Source organism: Rhineura floridana, chromosome 12, assembly GCF_030035675.1.
Source record: "Rhineura floridana isolate rRhiFlo1 chromosome 12, rRhiFlo1.hap2, whole genome shotgun sequence".
NCBI classification, from domain to species: Eukaryota; Metazoa; Chordata; class Lepidosauria; order Squamata; family Rhineuridae; genus Rhineura; species Rhineura floridana.
The window spans coordinates 20,146,201-20,164,549 of NC_084491.1; the positions used below are offsets into that span (position 1 = coordinate 20,146,201).

Genomic DNA, 18,349 nt, shown 5'->3' on the forward strand with positions numbered 1-18,349 from the left:
GGAAGCTCTGTTAGCCAAAGCCAAGCTGCCTTTGAATCTTCTGTCTTTATTTTTTTTTTAATAGTCAGGAATGGTCTTCCAAGGAGAGGGAGGGACAACCCCACTTTTGGACCTCGGCAAATCCTTGTCAACCATTGCTATCAGGTATTAGCCTTAAACCAGCCAATCCAAGATAATCAGACAAAGGGGAGAGAATGAATGAAGTACTAGACCATTACAATCACTTCTGACATCCCACAAAATATAAAGTGGCAGAATGTCTGACGTTCCTTTAACCTCAGGTGTACCGGCAGCCACACCTATAAACATCCTTAATTCAAGAAGATGAAAGGGAGGGTGGAATTTGGGAGGTTTCAGCTCATGAGTGACAGACTTCAGCTCACAAAGAGCTTGTGACGCATAAGTCCAACCCCAAAAGCTGTTTACTGTGAGGTTGTTTTAAGCCTCAGAAATATAGAGCTGGCCACATTAGCTGACCAAACTTTAAAGATCTGGCTAGTTTGCAGGACAGGGCTGAAAGAAAGACAACCATACACTGTATGGGTGTTAAAACAGGCCAAAGCTTTATTTGGGGACTTTTGCAAGAAGGTCAAGGTAAGGCATGCAGCTGTAACAGGTATCCAACCAAATTCTGTCCCCAGTTCTCCAGATGACATCAGCAGCATCTTGCAACACAGTGTATGCAGAGGATATGTTTTTAGAATGTGCACTGTTGTAAGAGGAGAGCAGTGTACTATCCTCACTTCACAGAGAAGTATAAACTTGCTGTAAGCTTCCTGAGAGATGGAATGGAGCCATCCTCCACATTCAAAGTATTGCAGAATTGGCCCACCCTCTTTTGGTTCAGCATCCTGATTCAAGTGCTTCAATATCCAAATTCAAACTCAGCCTCCCTTCTTTTCCCTTCCCACCTTGTCCTACCCATGTTGGGACAAGACAAAGGACAGCATGCCAGAGAGCAAACACTAACAGTGAGGACACACACACACACCCAGAGCATTCAGTAAACTTGAAGAGGTGAAGGAGAGCAAAATAGAGTTCACACCACATCAGTGAGCCAAATTATGACAGCCAGGAAAAATTAATTCCTATAACCAGGAGCCAAACCTGCTGTAGGGAAGAGAAGAACAGAAGACAGGTTGTAAAGGCAAACATCAGCCTGCCTACCACACACAGCCACTGCTCAGGTTAAATGCCTGGCCAATAAGTTATTGATGTGGGATTTGGATTTTCCTCCCCTCAAAAAAAACCAGTCTTCGTTGTTGGCTCCTACAAAATTTCTCCCTGCTGACCCAACAAGGCTACTGGGCTCTGCGTTTCCTGAACACACAAGCATTGTAATCTCCCAAATCCCCCTATACACACATACACACCAGTCCCAAAAATAAATCATCTGGTATTGCAGCACGAGTTACAATTTCGAAGAGAAAAAAATCCAATTTTAGTAGCTATTTCTGGAAGCACCACAGACGCCCGAAGGGAGGGAGGAGAGAATTGCCGGCAATGGAAGTACAAAATAGGGACTCTGTCTACTGACCACCTCCCCTGGTAGCCAATTTTAACCTTTTTAAAAATAATAAAATGGGAGATCCAATCATGTTTTGGTCTTTAGACGCTCAGAAATGTCAGTGCCTCAGGTGTTCATTGATGCATGCATGTTTTTCATAGCATTTATTTATTTATATTTATTAGTCACTTTTTCCCCAAAATGAAACTCAAAGCAACTTACAAAAAAAAAAATCTCAAAAACATTCACATGACATTCTCATCAAAATGCCATCACATATTCCTCCCTCCCCACTTTAATCTGTGTTTTGGGGGTGTTTTTTTGCTTATCAGATTTTCCATGGAAACGGTACATTTGAATTTAATGGAGAAATACAGGTTGGCATTTTCATGAGAAAGATGTTGTGTGGGTCCTGTACAAAACTTGTGGGTTAACATAACAAACTGCCACTTGGAAGTGATATGCCCACACACACACACGCCATCAGGTGCCCCAGGGCACGTACAAAGCACCTACAACATATCCCATCTCTCCACTTGGCAGCCACATTTGCAAAGGCACTAAAACTGGAGTGTAGCAGACTCTTTAATGGATGTCTATCCGCTCCCTCCCCAGTTCCTGAAATTCCAATCGCATTTAGAAATTCTAATTGCACTTTCTACAGAAAGGGAAAATCCAGATGGAATGGGCTGGCATTTTGATGCCAGTGACATGTTGGCACGAGTGCACGCATGAGAAGGACTGTTCCACAATAAATACTCATCTGGAAGCATCCTAACATGAACCTGCTCCTAGATTTTTTTTAAACAAGGAGTATCTGAGAGGCTTTAAGTTGTGTAATGAGAGAGGGAGTTTGTACTTCTTGTTTGTTCAGTGGTTCAATACTCTACCTCTTTTTGCACAAACCAGATTCTCATGGCAGTTTAAAATGTTAAAGAATGTTCCCTGCAGTTAGTAGTGTCTCAAGTGGAATTTTCACCTCTCCCTTCTTCCATCATATACGAGATGCATATATTCCCAGTGCGGGGCTAATTTCACATCTTGTTTCTGGAGGTGGGAATGAAAAATTCACACTGAACTTCAATGTGTAGCACATGAAGAGACGGGGGAGAAATTTATTATTATTTATTACATTTATACCCCACCTTTCTTTTCATGACAGAAACCCAAGGCAGCTTACATATGGTTCCCAGGCAGTCTCCCATCCAGGCACTGACCAGACCTGATTCAGCAGAGTGCTGGCCTCATGTGCCTTCAGACCAGAGCTTTGAAAAGTTACTTTTTTGAACTACAACTCCCATCAGCCCCAGCCAGCATGGCCACTGGATTGGGCTGATGGGAGCTGTAGTTCAAAAAAAGTAACTTTTCAAAGCTCTGCTTCAGACTATAGCCTGGGACTAAATTCACACTTTCTGAAGCAATACACAAACTGAAAAATAGCTATCCGTTGACACTAATACTTTTCTAAATCTTGCAGTGCAGTTGTCGAGACAAGTAATGTGTACATACACAAGGGTAAAGTGAGCATACAAATGCATATGTTGCTGTAAGTAACATACAAAAATGCAGGAAAACTGTTTTGCAAAACATGTATATTAGGCAAGATTGCCTACAAAATGTGTATGTTAGGAGGAAAAAAGGTAAAGGTGTACCCGCACTTATAGCGCGAGTCGTTTCCGACTCAGGGTGACGTCTTGCGACGTTTACAAGGCAGACTGTATATATCGGGTGGGTTTGCCAGTTCTTTCCCTGGCCTTTCTTTACCCCCCCCCCCCGCATATGCCGGGTCCTCATTTTACCAACCACGGATGGATGGAAGACTGAGTGGACCTTGACCCCTTTTACCGGAGATTTGACTTCCTCCTTCCGTTGGAATCAAACTCTGGCCGTGAGCAGAGCTTCGGCTGCGTTACCGCCGCTTACCACTCGGCGCCACGGAGGATCTTCATGTTAGGAGGAATTTGCCCTAAAATGCTAGTGAATTTTCATGAGGATTTTTTTAAAAAAAACCCACAATCTGCAACAGGTGGAAATGTGAGGATCTGAATTTAAGATTGGAAAAATGAGAAACTGAGAGAAAACAGAATTAACAGATTCATCCATCCCTATTTACAAGTCACTTGTACTCCCCCATACTCCATTTCATAACATCAAAAGTCACTCAGTGAAGCTGGATAAGCACTGGAAATCCTTTCTCTCAAAACCAGACTTTCATATAATCGCTTATTACAGAATAAAGCTTGCTGTTAAAACTAAGCAAGCTCCACTGAACAGACTACATAACAGGAGCAGTCTGGCAAAGGATTTTCCCCATGCTTCCATTATGTTTTCATGTTTATGCTCTGCTAGATTATGCTCAACTAGCTATGAAGAAAGATGGGGTTTGATTCAGGGGAGGGGGGTGTTCCCTTCATTACAAAGCAACTCCTTAGCTTCTTCCCCTGAAAGCTATTTTGAAACAGCAGACAGTGCCAAAGGTGGTTCTAATTCATTAAGAATTAGCACATGTAACAGCGCTGACACCCACCAAAGAGATCCAGAAACAAAAAACTTTTCTCTACGAAACTTTTGTTTTATATGGATCTCTTTCCTTCTGGATCAACAACAATGCGAAGGCTTAAGGAGGATTTTCAACCTCAGGCAATCAGGAAACGCATGACCAATGTGATGATCAGAAGCATAGAAGACTTGGCAAGAAGGAAAGCGTTGTCATCGTCAAAGTGAAAGTGCATATTAGACCCAGCGCTATTGTGAGAGCTTCTACCAGCTCCTGCTACGCTGCCAGGACCAGCCGCTTCTTGAACATGCTTCAACCAGAGTTTGGTCGGCCTAGGCACCTCTGGCTTCTGACCATAGCTGCCTCCTTCCATGTGGCTGATGAAGCTACGGTACAGCTCAGCGCACATTTCGTGCACCACTCGTGTCACCACCCTGGTTTCCACCTCATTTGCCGTTTGGTTTCCGCTGCCATTGATGTATGCTGTCGCAGTGGCATTCTCACAATCGCTAACAAAGAGATCCTTCGTAACGGACTGGCTGTAGTTTGGGCGGAACACTTGATGGGTAAAACGATGGCGGTTTTCATTCCACCATTGGTCTTCATCACTGTCGTTAAAATGGAAATACATGCTAGACATGGCACTGCCTAAGAGGTATCCACCACTGTCTTCCACTGCAATGCCTCGGATAGCTTCCTTGGCTCCATGCTCCATCGCAGGTTTGGCCAGCACAGGCTCCCCTGCCCTACTGCCACCAGAGCTGGAGCTCCCTCCTGCGTGGCTAGAGTAGGTACGGTACTGCTCTATGCACATTTCGCGCACCACATGCGTCACGACCCTGGTTTCCATCTCATCTGCCGTTTGGTTTTCGCTGGGCTCCACATACTCTTTCACAGTGACATTCACGCAATCTCTCACAAAGATATCCTGAGGAACAGGCTGGATGTACCTCGGGTAGTAAACTCGGTCAGAATAACGGTCACGGTTTTCGTACCACCAGCGTTCCTCATTGTCATTGTTAAAATGAAAATGCGTATTAGACATGGCTCGGCCCAAGAGATAACCTCCGACGGCTCCCACTGCAGCACCTGCCACAGCAGCTCCTGCCACGTATTTCATCTTGGTCTTGGGTGGCTTAGGCTTCCATGGCTTACTGTCATATTTGCCCCAGCTGCCTCCTGCTCCATGGCTAGGGTAGCCAGGGTTTTGTGGAAAGCCAGGGTTTTGTGGTGGATGGCCAGGGTTGTGAGGGAATCCAGGATTCTGTGGGATACCTGGATTGCGTGGAGGATATCCAGGGTTGTGTGGTGGGTATCCTGGGTTTGGTGGGGGGTAGGCAGGATTTTGTGGTGGGTAGGCAGGGTGTTGCGGAGGGACAGCAGGGTTGTGTGGAGGGTATCCAGGGTTTGGTGGGGGGTAGGCAGGGTTGTATGGAGGAGGGTTACCAGGATTATGCGGAGGGTAGGCAGGGTTGTATGGAGGAGGGTTACCAGGATTGTGTGGAGGGTAGGCAGGGTTGTATGGAGGAGGGTTACCAGGATTGTGTGGAGGGTAGGCAGGATTGTATGGAGGAGGGTTACCAGGATTGGGTTGGGGGTTGGCAGGGTTGTATGGAGGAGGGTTACCAGGATTGGGTCGGGGGTTGACAGGGTTGTATGGAGGAGGGTTACCAGGATTGGGTCGGGGGTTGGCAGGGTTGTATGGAGGAGGGTTACCAGGATTGTGTTGCGGCGGAGCAGGATGTTGTGCAGGCTGCACAGGTTGGTTAGGTTTGCTAACCTGAGGATGTATAGGATGTCTGTCAGGCTTGTGATGTACAGGGTGGCTGGGCTGGGGACGTACAGGTTTACTGGGTTTATGATGTGCAGGCCTACTAGGCTTTCTACCACTACTGCTGGATGTGCTGCCTTTTTTGGAAACGGAGACAATTACATCAATCTGTAGAAGAAGAATAAACAGAAATGCTATCGAGCAGGTCACCAGGTACTTTCCCATAATGGATAGTCTGCAAGACAAAATAAAGGAATAAAGTTTTTTTAAAAAAACAAGGGGACAGGGAATATTACACCAAGTACAAAATGTATGTTTGCAATGAGGTGATGGGGGTGTTTCCAAAATGGTTGTTCTGCACTTTATATATTGAGCAAACATGGGGTGTGCCAATAATGCTAATCTGGCAACAAGTATCAAGCAAGAGGAGGGACTGCGTTGCATGTAGAAGAGCCCAGGTTCAGCTCCCAGCACCTCCAGTTTAAAAAGGAGCAGGTAGCGGGGGAAGGGCTGTAGCTCAGCGGCAGAGCATCTGCTTTGCATGCAGAAGGTCCCAGGTGGAATCCCCAGCATGTCCAACAAGGGATGGGAAGGACCCCTGTCTGAAACCCTGGACAGCCCCTAGCTCAGCACTGCGCTTTGATGGACAGGTGCTCTGGCTCAGCGTAATGCAGCTTCCCATATTCCTATGTGATTCTGCCAAGGAGTTGCAGCCAATCACAGCAGACAATACAATAGTCTGGCCTTGTAGAAGGCAACTTCTCATGTGCTATGTTCTAGCCATCACAAAGACTGAGAGTTTCCAGTGTAGGGCTTGTTTTGCGGTTTTTTGGTTTTTCCTCCTTCTGGGAGGAAGGGCGGGATATAAATTTAATCAATAAACAAACACACACTATCAGTGAAATTTGCCAACATGACATCTGAAAGCTTGTGCCTAATTTAATGGCTTTAATTATTCCCCCCCCTTCTAAACAAAGTAAGGGAAAACTACATATTATGCTGGATAAAGGGCTGCCGGTGACATTTTTTTGTGTATGTTAGGCAGGCTTTTGGGGTGGGTTAGGTTTTATTATTGTTGTTGAGATTTTTAATGTTTTAATGTATTTGTATGTTTTTACTTTGTACGTCGCCCAGAGTGGCTGGACAGCCAGCCAGATGGGCGACTAATAAATTTAATAAATAAATAAATAAAATTGGCATCCACCATGAGTTCCCCTTCTCTTCCCTAAAACCTGTAAGATCACTTAGTCGGTGTTGTGGCATCAGGGCTTGCTTTCCTCACACCCTGTCTCCACACCAAGGTTAGCCAATGTGTTACCCTAACAGATGTTGCTGGACTGCAACTTCGTCATCCCTGCCCTTTGGCCATTCTGTCTGGGGCCATTGGGATCTGTAGTCAACATTCATTGGTGCTCTGTCCCAGTGGTTCCCAACCTTTTTTTTCTCATGGGCTACTTGAAAATTGCTGATGGTCTTGGAGGACCGCTTAATGATTTTTTCTGTCTGTTGTAGCAGTTATGCGCCGAATGCTGTATGATTCTGAATTATATTTTTATTGCTGCTTTTATTTCTTACATTGTATTTTATTATATCACCATTTGAATTCCACAGAATTCAGATCATAAGTGTTCTTCACAGACATGCTGCAGACCACCTAAATGAAGCCTGCAGACCACTGGTGATCCACAGACCAAAGTTTGGGAACCGCTGGGTGCTGTTGTTGGAGGTGGAAATGAGGAAATATATACATCTTTATAGAAGAAGAGAGAAACTCACACACTTTTGGAAAACCAAGGGCCCGGCAAAAGTTAAATAGAGATCCCTTAAGCATGTGCAAAGTGCATTTGTCTTACCACCAAGTAACCACAAGCTGCTTGCACATATTCATATTAGAGAGGCACACGTTCATCTTAGAAATTAAGCACGAGAGAATTATCTGACAGAATCCTGTGCTCTGAGCCAGCTCTTTTTGGCATGCAAGCTAAGATCCATTCCTCTCACCCTTCCAACATTTTAAATTATTCCTAGGCCTTTTGGTGTCAGTGCCACTGAGCTTGTGCAGATTGCCCTCCTCCATTGAATAACATTAATCAACTTACACACAACTGGTATGAGACGTAGAGTCTTCAAGGTCATAGCGATCTTGCCTGCCACAATGGACTCAAGCCCCAGCACATCTCTTTTTAGACAGTCCATCCAGACAACCTCTTTATTCAGCCTTCATCCTGGTTTGCTTGCACAAAGCTTATGCGGTGGTTAGACTATGCCTGGTCTTTATTGACCGTTCCTTCTGATTTGCTTATAGGGCGGTAACACAACAATGAGCATTTGTCCTGATGTACTTTTGTGCTAGTTATATGTCTTTTAATCATTTGTTCATCCCACACATTTCTCCATCACCTTCCTAACAGCAAAAAGTCGGGGGTGGGGTGGGGTGGGGTTAAAAGACAATTTATTGTGTTAGGGCAGGTGTGGGGAACCTTTGATCTTCCAGATGTTGCCGAACTACAGTTCCCATCATCCCTGGCCATTGGCCATGCTTGGTGGGGCTGATGGAAGTTGTAGTTCAGCAACATCTGGAGGGCCAACGGTCCCTCCCCCAGCTGTGCTAGGGCAACAGAGCACTTTAAGCTGTTTTAATGGCACAACCCGATCGTTTTTGTATGTGGCTGAATTCCTCCTGCAAAATAGTGACAGCCTTGCTCCTCTCCCTTCCAGATGTTCACAGCCTCCTTCTTAATTGTCCCCTTTCTCAAGGTACAACTCAGACGGGCAAGTTGGCTGCAGAAGGCTCAGCAGCCACACCCCTCTTCCCACCACCAGTCAGATGAGCAGCAGGGGGAGAAAATCATGCAGAGGGGAATCTGAAACTTCCCTTCCCGTGTGGTCTCTCCTGCCCTTGTTGCTCAGCTGATGGCAGGAAACAGCTGAGCAGAAGGAAAAAATGGAGCTGCAGAGGAGAGACCTCGGAGGAGAGACTGAAGGTCAAAAGGGGAAGCCAGAGTCCCCCACTGCCCTATATATGCACTGCAGTCCTGAGCTTGATTAACAACATATTAAGAGGATTAGACAAATGCATGGAGGGTCATACTATCAATGGCTACCAGCCATGATGGCTATGTATGACTCTCTGAATACCTCTTGCCGGGAATCACAAAGGGGGGAGAGTGTTGTTGCTCTCGGGTCCTGCTTGTGGTCTTCTTCCCATAGGCATCTGGTTGGCCACTATGAGAACAGGTTGCTGGACTAGATGGACCACTGCGCTGACCCAGCAGCCAGGCTCTTCCAGTATTGTTATTTATTAATTGTATGTTGCAATGAGATGTATGCAATTGCTTTTGGCCATAGGTTCAATTCCCCAAGTGGTTTAACAGTCAGCCCCTCTTCCCAGAGAACTCTGGGGATTGTAAGTCTATGAGGGAAATAGAGGTTTCCTAATAACTCTCAGCACCCTTCACCAATTACACTTCCCAGGGTTCTTTGGGGGAAGCCATGCCTGTTTAAAGTGGAATAAGAGTGGAATGAATGTATGGTGTGAATGAGGGCAAGGAAGATAAGGGCATTCTCAGATAATTGTGTCATTCCAGCTTCCACTCAGAGTGACTCTAAAGAAGAGCTTGTCTTAACTAAATGCAGTGCTCCCTCCTCCATGCGCCGTTCCTCTCACTCCCTTGTTTATCCCTTTCCTTTTCATTTCCACTCTCCTGACAACGGGAACACTGTGTTCCACTGAAAGTTCCTCCAGGATCGTCTGCAAGCCAGATATTATGTTTTCTGGTCATGTCTCTGCTAGTTAGAAAGTCCGCCACTCTTGGTAAACATGTTCTAGGACTTGAGATGGTGGAAGGGAGCGCTTCTGGAGCAGATGCAAACAATTCATATTCAGAGTGCCTTGTAAACATGTCTCAACGGGCCACCGATGATTCCCAAGAATCATAAGCAGAAGTCACCTCCAGCCTCTTAACTAGCCTGAAACACCCAAACTCAAGATGAGGCACATAGCAGGGTCTAATTGGAGGCTGTCCGTAGGGATGTAAGAAGGCATCATTTTATATTCTGCCCTGTATTTATCACGTGCAACACTGTTTCTGTTTCTCTGCAGCTCAACTTCCACCAAAAATTAGGTTATTTGTCTTGCTGTATAAATGTAAATGTAATGCCTTCAAGTCGATTCCGACTTATGGCGACCCTATGAATAGGGTTTTCATGAGTCTGAGAGGCAGTGACTGGCCCAAGGACACCCAGTGAGCTTCATGGCTATGTGGGGATTTGAACCCAGTCTCCCAGGTCATAGTCCAACACCTTAACAAGTGAAATTGCGTTATGTCTAGGGCCTCGACTGCAAAGCACACTCACAACCTAACACTCCTCCACCCTTACATCTCACACTATTAACCCTCAATATCCGCTCAGCCACAAAATCAACCACAAATCCACAGGATTCCATCAAACCCACACACCTCTCCAATCAACTACCAGCTCATAACCATCCAAAGGATATATATAAGCCAGACTCTCATAGATCACCAATGAGCTCCCACCAAATAATCAGCCTAATTAGGACCCACCCTTCAATCTCCATAACAACCATTCAGAGTAGACATTACTGAGTTAGATGGACCAAACCCTATTCCTGTGTTTGTGATTTAACTGTTTTGAATGTTGAATTTTAGATTGTTGTAACCTGCCCTGGGAAGGGGAGGTTGTTGTTGTTGCTGTTATTTGCACTTTTCAAAACAATATGGGAAGCAAAACACAGCCATCCTTCAAAAGTCACACTTAGCTGAATGTTGTGATGCCACACTCCTATCAATGATTACAAGAATGCATATACTAGGGGAAAGTGTGCATAAAAATGAATCTATTAGTGAAAACACATACAAAAAATATTATGTCGGGAGAAATTGCTTGCAAAAATGTGTACATGAGTGAAAACTGCAAACAAAGAAGTGTTTATTAAGAGAAATTCACATGGTAATGCTGAAGAATTTTCACTAGAATTTTTTTAAGAGTATTTTAAACAATGCAACATAGCAGACTTGTGCAAACAGTTACAAATTAAACTGACAGATCCTTCGATCCCTAGATTGCCTGCTCAGTTAGTTTTCCAGGTACTAACTGTATGGGCAACTGCAAGGCCTCCATTCTACTTCCTTATTTTTATTTTATTTTTATTGTTAAACCAGGCTTGGACCATAAGACTCCTTCAAACAGAGGACTGTCCTCTGACAGCCCTTCAAACAGATGTCTGTCATCTCTAAAGTAGTACACATGGCACTAGGTTGAGAGAAGCAAAATATTAATGTGCTCAGAACATACAATACCAGAAGCGCCAATACGTGTGGTTTGACCTGCTGCAAAGTGTATTCTAAGCCCTGCCCACACTCTCTGTAAGCCTGATTCTTGTTGACTTGCCTGAGCTCTTGGTGGAACCATGGAATAAAACTGTAAGAAGCTGCTCCATGCCAAGCTAAGCAGCAAGATCCATGAGTTCTGCTTTTTGCTGTAATGTAAACCTTAACGTCAATAAGCCTTTTAAGCTGAGACCTTATCCCTGTCTGTGTCTGTGTTGGAATTGCTTTTTAATATGTTTTTAAACCTTTTTAAAAAAAAATGTTTTTAAGGTTTCTTTTTTATAAAAAAGATGTTTTTAAAGCTTTTTTTAAACTGTTTTTAAAGATATTTTGTCTTAATATATTTTAAAGTCTGTTTTTATGATGTTTTAAAGCGTTTTTAGTGCTTTTGTTTGCTGTCCTGGGCTCCTACTGGGAGGAAGGGCAGGATATAAATCAAATAATTAATAAATAAACAGGGAAAAAAATATGCCAGAAGCCTGGCTTCTGTAAAAGTGTGCAGGAAGCAAAACTTATTTTAAACAACTCCATCTCTTCTTTTTTGTTCAAACAATCTGATGCTCTTGTAACCTGCTTTTTAACCAAGAGGAGTGAAGTCCACCCAAATCTCCAGATGGAAATCAAAGATTGGTCACAACAGAGTAGAGAGATCTACGGCATGGGTTGCCAACATGGCACCCGTGGGCTCAAATGCATTTGAGAGGTTTTCCCCAGTGCTCACAGGGTCACCTCCACGCTACTGAAATTGGGTTTGAAAGAAACATTCAGTTGCAGCTAATAGAATGAGATACCTCCAGACTGTCACTATTTTGCAAGAGGGATTCAGGTGCATACCAGAACCTTACTTTTGCACAGTTAAACTGGATTAAAGTGCTCTGTTGCTCCAGTGCAACAAATTTACTTTTTACAAGATTTTCCTAACTGCAAAAGGCAGGGAAATGCATTGAAAAGTGCATGAACAAATGATTAATAGGAAGACATGTAAATACCCCCAAGCAAATGTAGGATGAATGCTTACCCTATCATATAACCACACCATAAACAAATCAGAATGAATGTTCAATAAAGGCTAGATATAATCTAACTACCACATAAACTTTGTGCAAACAAATCAAGATGAATGCTGAAATAAACAAGTCCTCTGGAGGAGCCCAAGTCTGTGTTATGTGTGTGATGTCCACAGCAGTGTCTATGGTTTGCAAATGTGCCCATCATCCCAAGAAGGTTCGCAACCCCTGGATCTAGGGTTTTGTTTAACCCTTTAGGGGTCATGCTAAATGTTTTCACTTAAAAAAACCCTCTAACCTGAATATTTCTGGTCCATTCCTGGTATCAACCTTTTCTAATGCACAAAATTAGGAGCCATATATTTCCCCTTTTCAAATGTTTTGTTCATGGACCTCATGTTTGTTTCAGTTGAATCTATTGCTCTTGTGGTTCCTTTAAAGTCTTTCCTTCATGCATTTTTGGACCGGGCATCTTCAGCAATGCATCATATGTTTGCTGTAGACGAAGATGCAATACTGTACCTGGGTCACTGAGATATTGCAAATGGGTCATTGGCAACTGGATTTTTTAAAAAAATATACTGGAATTTCCCCAGATTTAAACCTGATTAAATGGGGAATAGGGTGGCATTTTGATGGCAACAACGACATGTGGATTCTGCAAAAAAATTGCATGCATGAGGATCATCGATCCCACAATAACCACCCATCTGGAAGCACCCAAGAAGAGAGATGGTGAAGGGCAAGCCAAAGAAAAAAGGACTGAGGCAGAGCAACTCTTGAGCCAGCCACACCCAAAAAGAGCATCTAATCTATTTAGGAATATGAATTGTGGCTTGTCAATGTCACTGCGGCTGTACATGCACCAGGCTTGGTCCATATTCTTCCCCACTATGATTTGTCTGCCAGTTCCCCGAAACCACGCTGTCTCCTCCACTATCTAAACTTAGATTGTAGGCTCCTTGGGATTTGTGTGGGTATGTCACTCTGGAAAATGCCAAGTACATCAGTGCTGTGGAATTATATCATTAATAATATTCCCTCTAATACCGCATTTGGGTAGTGAAGTTTGGAAATGAATTGCAGCCACCCCCTCCCTCACCCCCCAAAATGCTTCTACTTCATATAATAGATCTTACCAGGTGTGCAAAAATATATCAGTTTGCAAAATCAAAGGAAAATAAAATTTAGAAACCCCCAAAACATAGGACTGTGAGTCTCCAGGACCTACAGAAGGTTGACAGCTGTAGAACCACAGAGCGCTGAGGATGTTGGTTGAAAATAAAAATGAAAATAAAGAAAATTGAGGGGGATTGGTGAATTGGTATGCTTGAGCCTCCTAACAGCTTATAGTAAGCACTCAGGAGGTAGGAATTTGCAGGGGTCCCCTGCCATTTGGAAATCTAAGAAACCATAATGGGCACCAGAAAATGCCCATTTCAGAGAAGAAAAATGGGCTATTCAAACCCCTCCCCCCAAATCAGGCAAAGCACCTACACATACCTCAAAACAAAACACTGGGGGGCAACATGCAAACAAATGAAAACAACCTCTGCCCCCCCAAAAAACCCCTCATTTTTAAAAAATTGAGAGGAGCATTGGTGATCATCAGTGGTGCAATGGTGGCCACCAGTGCCACACTGGGTGTGTGTGTCCAGAATTAAGGGATGTGAACCTTAAGGTTAAAAACTCCCATCACCAACATTGCACAATCTGATGAGGCTATGAAAAGAAGAAAAGGGAAGAAAATGCCTTTTCCATTCTTCAGAAACCTCCCCCACCCTCGATACATAGCAATGAAGCATTCACATTCAGAGCTGGTCATCAGTTCCAAATCAGTTTCCGTTAATGCATCACAGCACAGCTGAGGAAGGGTTCAAGAGTATGAGAAAGGAGGGAAAGGGTGTGTCTTTTCCTCCTCTTGAAACTCCCCGCCGCCGCCATTACCATTATCAACTAATGCTGTAACACTTCTGTTTGAGATTGGCTGGAGATCTGCAAGGATCTCTTAGGGGCTGGTAATGCACTGCACCATTTTGTTGCGGCCAGCCTGTTATTGTATCCATCATTCCACAGGCAGAGCTGAAGTGCATTCAGACAGATGCCAAAAGAGTAAGTGTATTCTGCAAGGATTGTTCAGGAAGGGATCAACGTTAGTTCTGTATTGATCAGCTGTTCACAGACATCTAGTGTCTGCAGCATACAGCTTTCATGTTCCCCCTTGGCTGATGTTCCGGCTGGTAAAATGCTTTGTAGCTCTAGGTGGCTAGCAGCTCAAACCTAAGACGGGGATATATCATTTCTATGAGATAAAATGAGACTTCCAGAGAATTATTGAAGCCCATTTCACATAATATGGAACAGATTATTTTTTGCAGGGGGGGGGGGTATGGCCAATATGAACCTTCCCAGACCCTTAGATCTTCTTCTCTAGCCCTTCTCCAGGTCCCCCTCTGAGGGAGCTTGGAGGGCAGTGACAAGGGAGATGGCCTTTTCCGTTGTGGCTCCCCATCTGTGGAATACATTTCTCAGATAGGTCAGCCTGGCGCCTTCATTAACATATTTTCGGTGCTTGTCCAGATTTGATAGACTAAGATGTTGTTGTTTGCATTAGTGTGCTGTCAAAGTTTTCTGTGGCTGTATGGGTGTGGTTGTTTTATTATTTTGTTTTATGGTATATTATTTTGGTTCTTAACAATTTTATAAGTTGCTTGAAGACCTTTGGGTAACAAGCAACATAAATTTTCATAATAACAGCAATAACAGTAATAATAGTAATACTCCTGGGTAAATCCATAAAATATAAACTGCGTCTAGAAGCAACACAAGGATACAAGTGGAGGTGCCAGTCACACTGGAGCCCTAACTGCCTAACACGCAACTGGTAGTAAAATAATATGATCTGGCATATAATAATGCCAAATAGTGCAAGATGGCTGGGCCAACTCCCTCCCACTGCCACAAAATCAGGATAAATCTCATCAAAAATTTCTCTAAACTATTTGGAATGTGTATGCCTATATGTATGTATTATATATTCCTTGAATATAAAGTAAGGGAAAATAAAATATGTGCAGTTTTGCTCTTTCTCCTGAGTTTAGAAGCAGCATGGTAGTTAGATTAAAAAAGAATCCAAGCTGAAGGAATCTTAAGATTATATTTATAACACTGAATTGTGTTTTTTTTTTCCTGTAGGTCCTGTTCTCTTTTTTTCCTTGTTTTGGTCTTCTGTTCCTGCTTGATATAAAAGGAGTTTCTCCTTGCTGAGAAATCTGTACAATCGTACATTGTTTCAGAAATTTCCTGTGCCCCATAGAATCAAAACAATTTCTACTCCCTTTCCAATTGAATTTCAGGGTATGTTTATGCTGGCTTGTAAAGACAACACATGGAGTTAAATATGCTATTAGCAGCTGTCTAAAAAGCTTACCGGTACAGATCTGTGTAAATGCAAAGCAGTCGGAGAAGAAACCTCTGAACGGTTTATCTGTTGCGTTATGCAATGAAAATACAACTGCCTCAAAGCAAAGTGAACATCAAAGCAATTCCTTCTGCCTCCATTACTCGCTTGCAACCTCTGAGATTATTAGGCACCCTGATCCTAACGTGAAGGGGCTTCCTTCCAAAAAATGAGTCCATTCAGAGTAGCTTCAAAATAAAAGGAAATTATCAGGCCTGGCTGTGATTAATGCAACAGAGCAGCTGTAAGCCCTCTCTTAGTTTAATGCAAACAGAGATAATAAATATGAGCTTTCGGGAGCTATAAAATGAAAGCAGCTAAGAGCCACCGAATGCTGAGCGTATCAGCTAGAGAAAAAGAGCGACAATTGCGAGGTCTGAGGGAGAGGCCTCTTAAGCCTTAGTCTAACAGCTTTATAGCAAGTGTCTAGGAGGCAGGAATCAGAGCAGCCAGGGTGTAATCAAGCGGCAGTAAGCGCTGCAGATTCATTTAAAAAGATTTAATAAATACCGGAGTAACTTACCCTTATGTAGACGCTTTGGTGGGCTTCTCAAAGGCGCTCTTCTTTTGCAGGGCAGATCTCGGTGTGTGTCCTGAAATCTGTTGGTTTCTCAAATTATGTAGTAGCAGTAGGTGGGGCATGTTCAGTGCCTAATAAGGCCAGTTATTTGTCTTGGAGGATACGCCATTTGAGAGCAGCCTCTGAGCCAACCCACCCTTCTCAATGCATTAGGAAATTGGAGTTCATGAAGGGGCGGGAAGAGGAGAAACCTCACGTGTCAGCCACAGGCTTTCAGGCAAAAGCGATGCTTTCCGAACCAGCATCTAACTTTCCAAACTGTGGTTGACGAAGGCCCATTTTTTAGAAGGAATTTCAAATCTAGGACTATTGTTCATGCAGTATGTGATCACTGATTCTGGATCTCAAAATGCTTTCTCTTCCCCCCCCCCCAGTCTTATCAGCTTCCAGTAGAATCCTGCTTTTTTCAGACTGATTCAGCAGCTATTTAAACGTGAATATATTATCCCCTCTGGTGGTAAGTTTTAAACACAAGCAATGTTTTAGTACACTAGGGTGGATGTTTACTGCCGTTCCCTATCAAATGATGCCAACAGTGATCCTTGGGATACATTATACATTTTTTAAAAGATGTTTTTAAGGCTTTTTTTTTTTTAAGAAAAAAATGTTTTTAATGTTTTGATGTATTTTAAGGTCTGTTTTTATGACGTTTTAAAGTGTTTTTAGCGCTTCTGTTTGCCGCCCCGGGCTCCTGCTGGGAGGAAGGGTGGGATATAAATCAAATAATAAATAAATAATTCCAAAGCTGTACAGTGACAAAAAGCTTCCCCTAGGTTAGAAGTGGTTTAGCTCAGAAAAAAGTCAAATAAGGAGGGACATGTTGAAGGTGTATAAACTAGGGGGTGAGAAATTTGATTCCTTTCGCATTTAAAGCCAAATTTATCACATTTCTGAAACAATATGAGAACCAAAACACATCCATCCTTCAAAATTCGCTCTTATCTGAATTTTGCGATGCAGTTTGCCAACCAAGTAATTTTACAAAAATGCATATATTAAGGGAAAGTTTGCACAAAAGGAATATATTGGTGAAAATAACATACAAAAATGAACTATATTAGCATAAATTTATTGCAAAAATGTGTACATTAGTCAAAACTACATACAAAAATGTATTTATTACAAATTCCCACTAAAATACTGAAGAATTTTCATGAGGAATTTTTTTTTAAAAAAACCTCAAATTGCTGCAGAAATGTGGACAACCAAATTTAAAATTAGGAAAAAAAACACAAAATTGACAGATCATTCTATCCCTAATATAAAGTTATACATGGGCCCCAACTTCTATAAATTTAAAGCAGTACAGTATCATGTCATCCCACTTTAAACAGTCATGGCTTCCCCCATCCTGGGAAGTGTAGTTTGTGAAGGGTGCCGAGAGTTGTTAGGAGAACCAGAGCTTGGAAGATTACTTTTAAAAAGTAATAAATTACAGTTACAATTACTTGGCCCAAAAAAGTAGTAATTACCGTTACAATTACAATCGCTCTGAAAGTAACTGATTACTTTTTCTCAAAAGTAATCACTACAATTACATTTCAGTTACTTTTTTTAAAAAACTCCTACAAGGTGCTGGCCTTGGCTGCTGCACATCTAAGAAGCCTAAAACAATATTAAAAATAAACACACACACACAGGGGGTAGTAGAATAAAAAAAAATATCCTTAAGATTAACATAATGGCATAACAGAATCTCACATCCCCCCAAGCAATGAAGATACCCCAACTCTTGAAATCAGATTTTACACTTGAAATGCTTTTATAATATGTTTCTGTTATGTCTCAAAAGAACAAGATGCTCAAAGAGCATGTCAGACAAGGAATGTCTTTTTACAGTCATTACGTTGCCATCAGTACTGAACAGGCGTTCTACTGCGGCGCTTGAAGGCATGCCTGTGTTGTGCTGCAAAAAACACCGCAGCACACGTGGAAAGCCATGGAGTGATGACACTTCCCTGCTGGGAGACCTCAGGTACCTCACCAGTTCCTCCTCAGCAGTGTCCACTGCTGACTTCTTGCCCTGGGGCAGAAAGTTAAAGAAGTCATCTTCTAAGTCATCTCCTTCCTGGTCTTTATCTGAAGACTGATCACTGTCCTCATTAAGTACACCCATCTTTATTTCAGCTTTCAACAAGGCTTCCATTGTGTATCTAAGAAAGAGAGAGGATAT

The 18,349-nt window shown here is 42.9% G+C and overlaps 1 protein-coding gene across 1 annotated transcript; it reads right to left on the bottom strand.

Annotated features, from left to right (window-relative positions):
• Positions 1-540: 540 nt before the first annotated feature.
• LOC133368539 (atrophin-1-like) lies at positions 541-16,339 on the bottom strand. Its single transcript, XM_061592881.1, has 2 exons — positions 16,120-16,339; positions 541-6,010 (listed from the first exon to the last, which is right to left on the bottom strand). Exon 2 carries the CDS (start codon positions 5,998-6,000, stop codon positions 4,144-4,146), a length of 1,857 nt encoding a protein of 618 aa, XP_061448865.1. The 5' UTR covers positions 6,001-6,010; positions 16,120-16,339; the 3' UTR covers positions 541-4,143.
• Between the last annotated feature and the right edge of the window lie 2,010 nt (positions 16,340-18,349).

Bases quoted from the DNA above. Each gene is read 5' to 3' on its own strand.
- LOC133368539 (XM_061592881.1), bottom strand. From the start codon at position 6,000: ATGGGAAAGTACCTGGTGACCTGCTCGATAGCATTTCTGTTTATTCTT.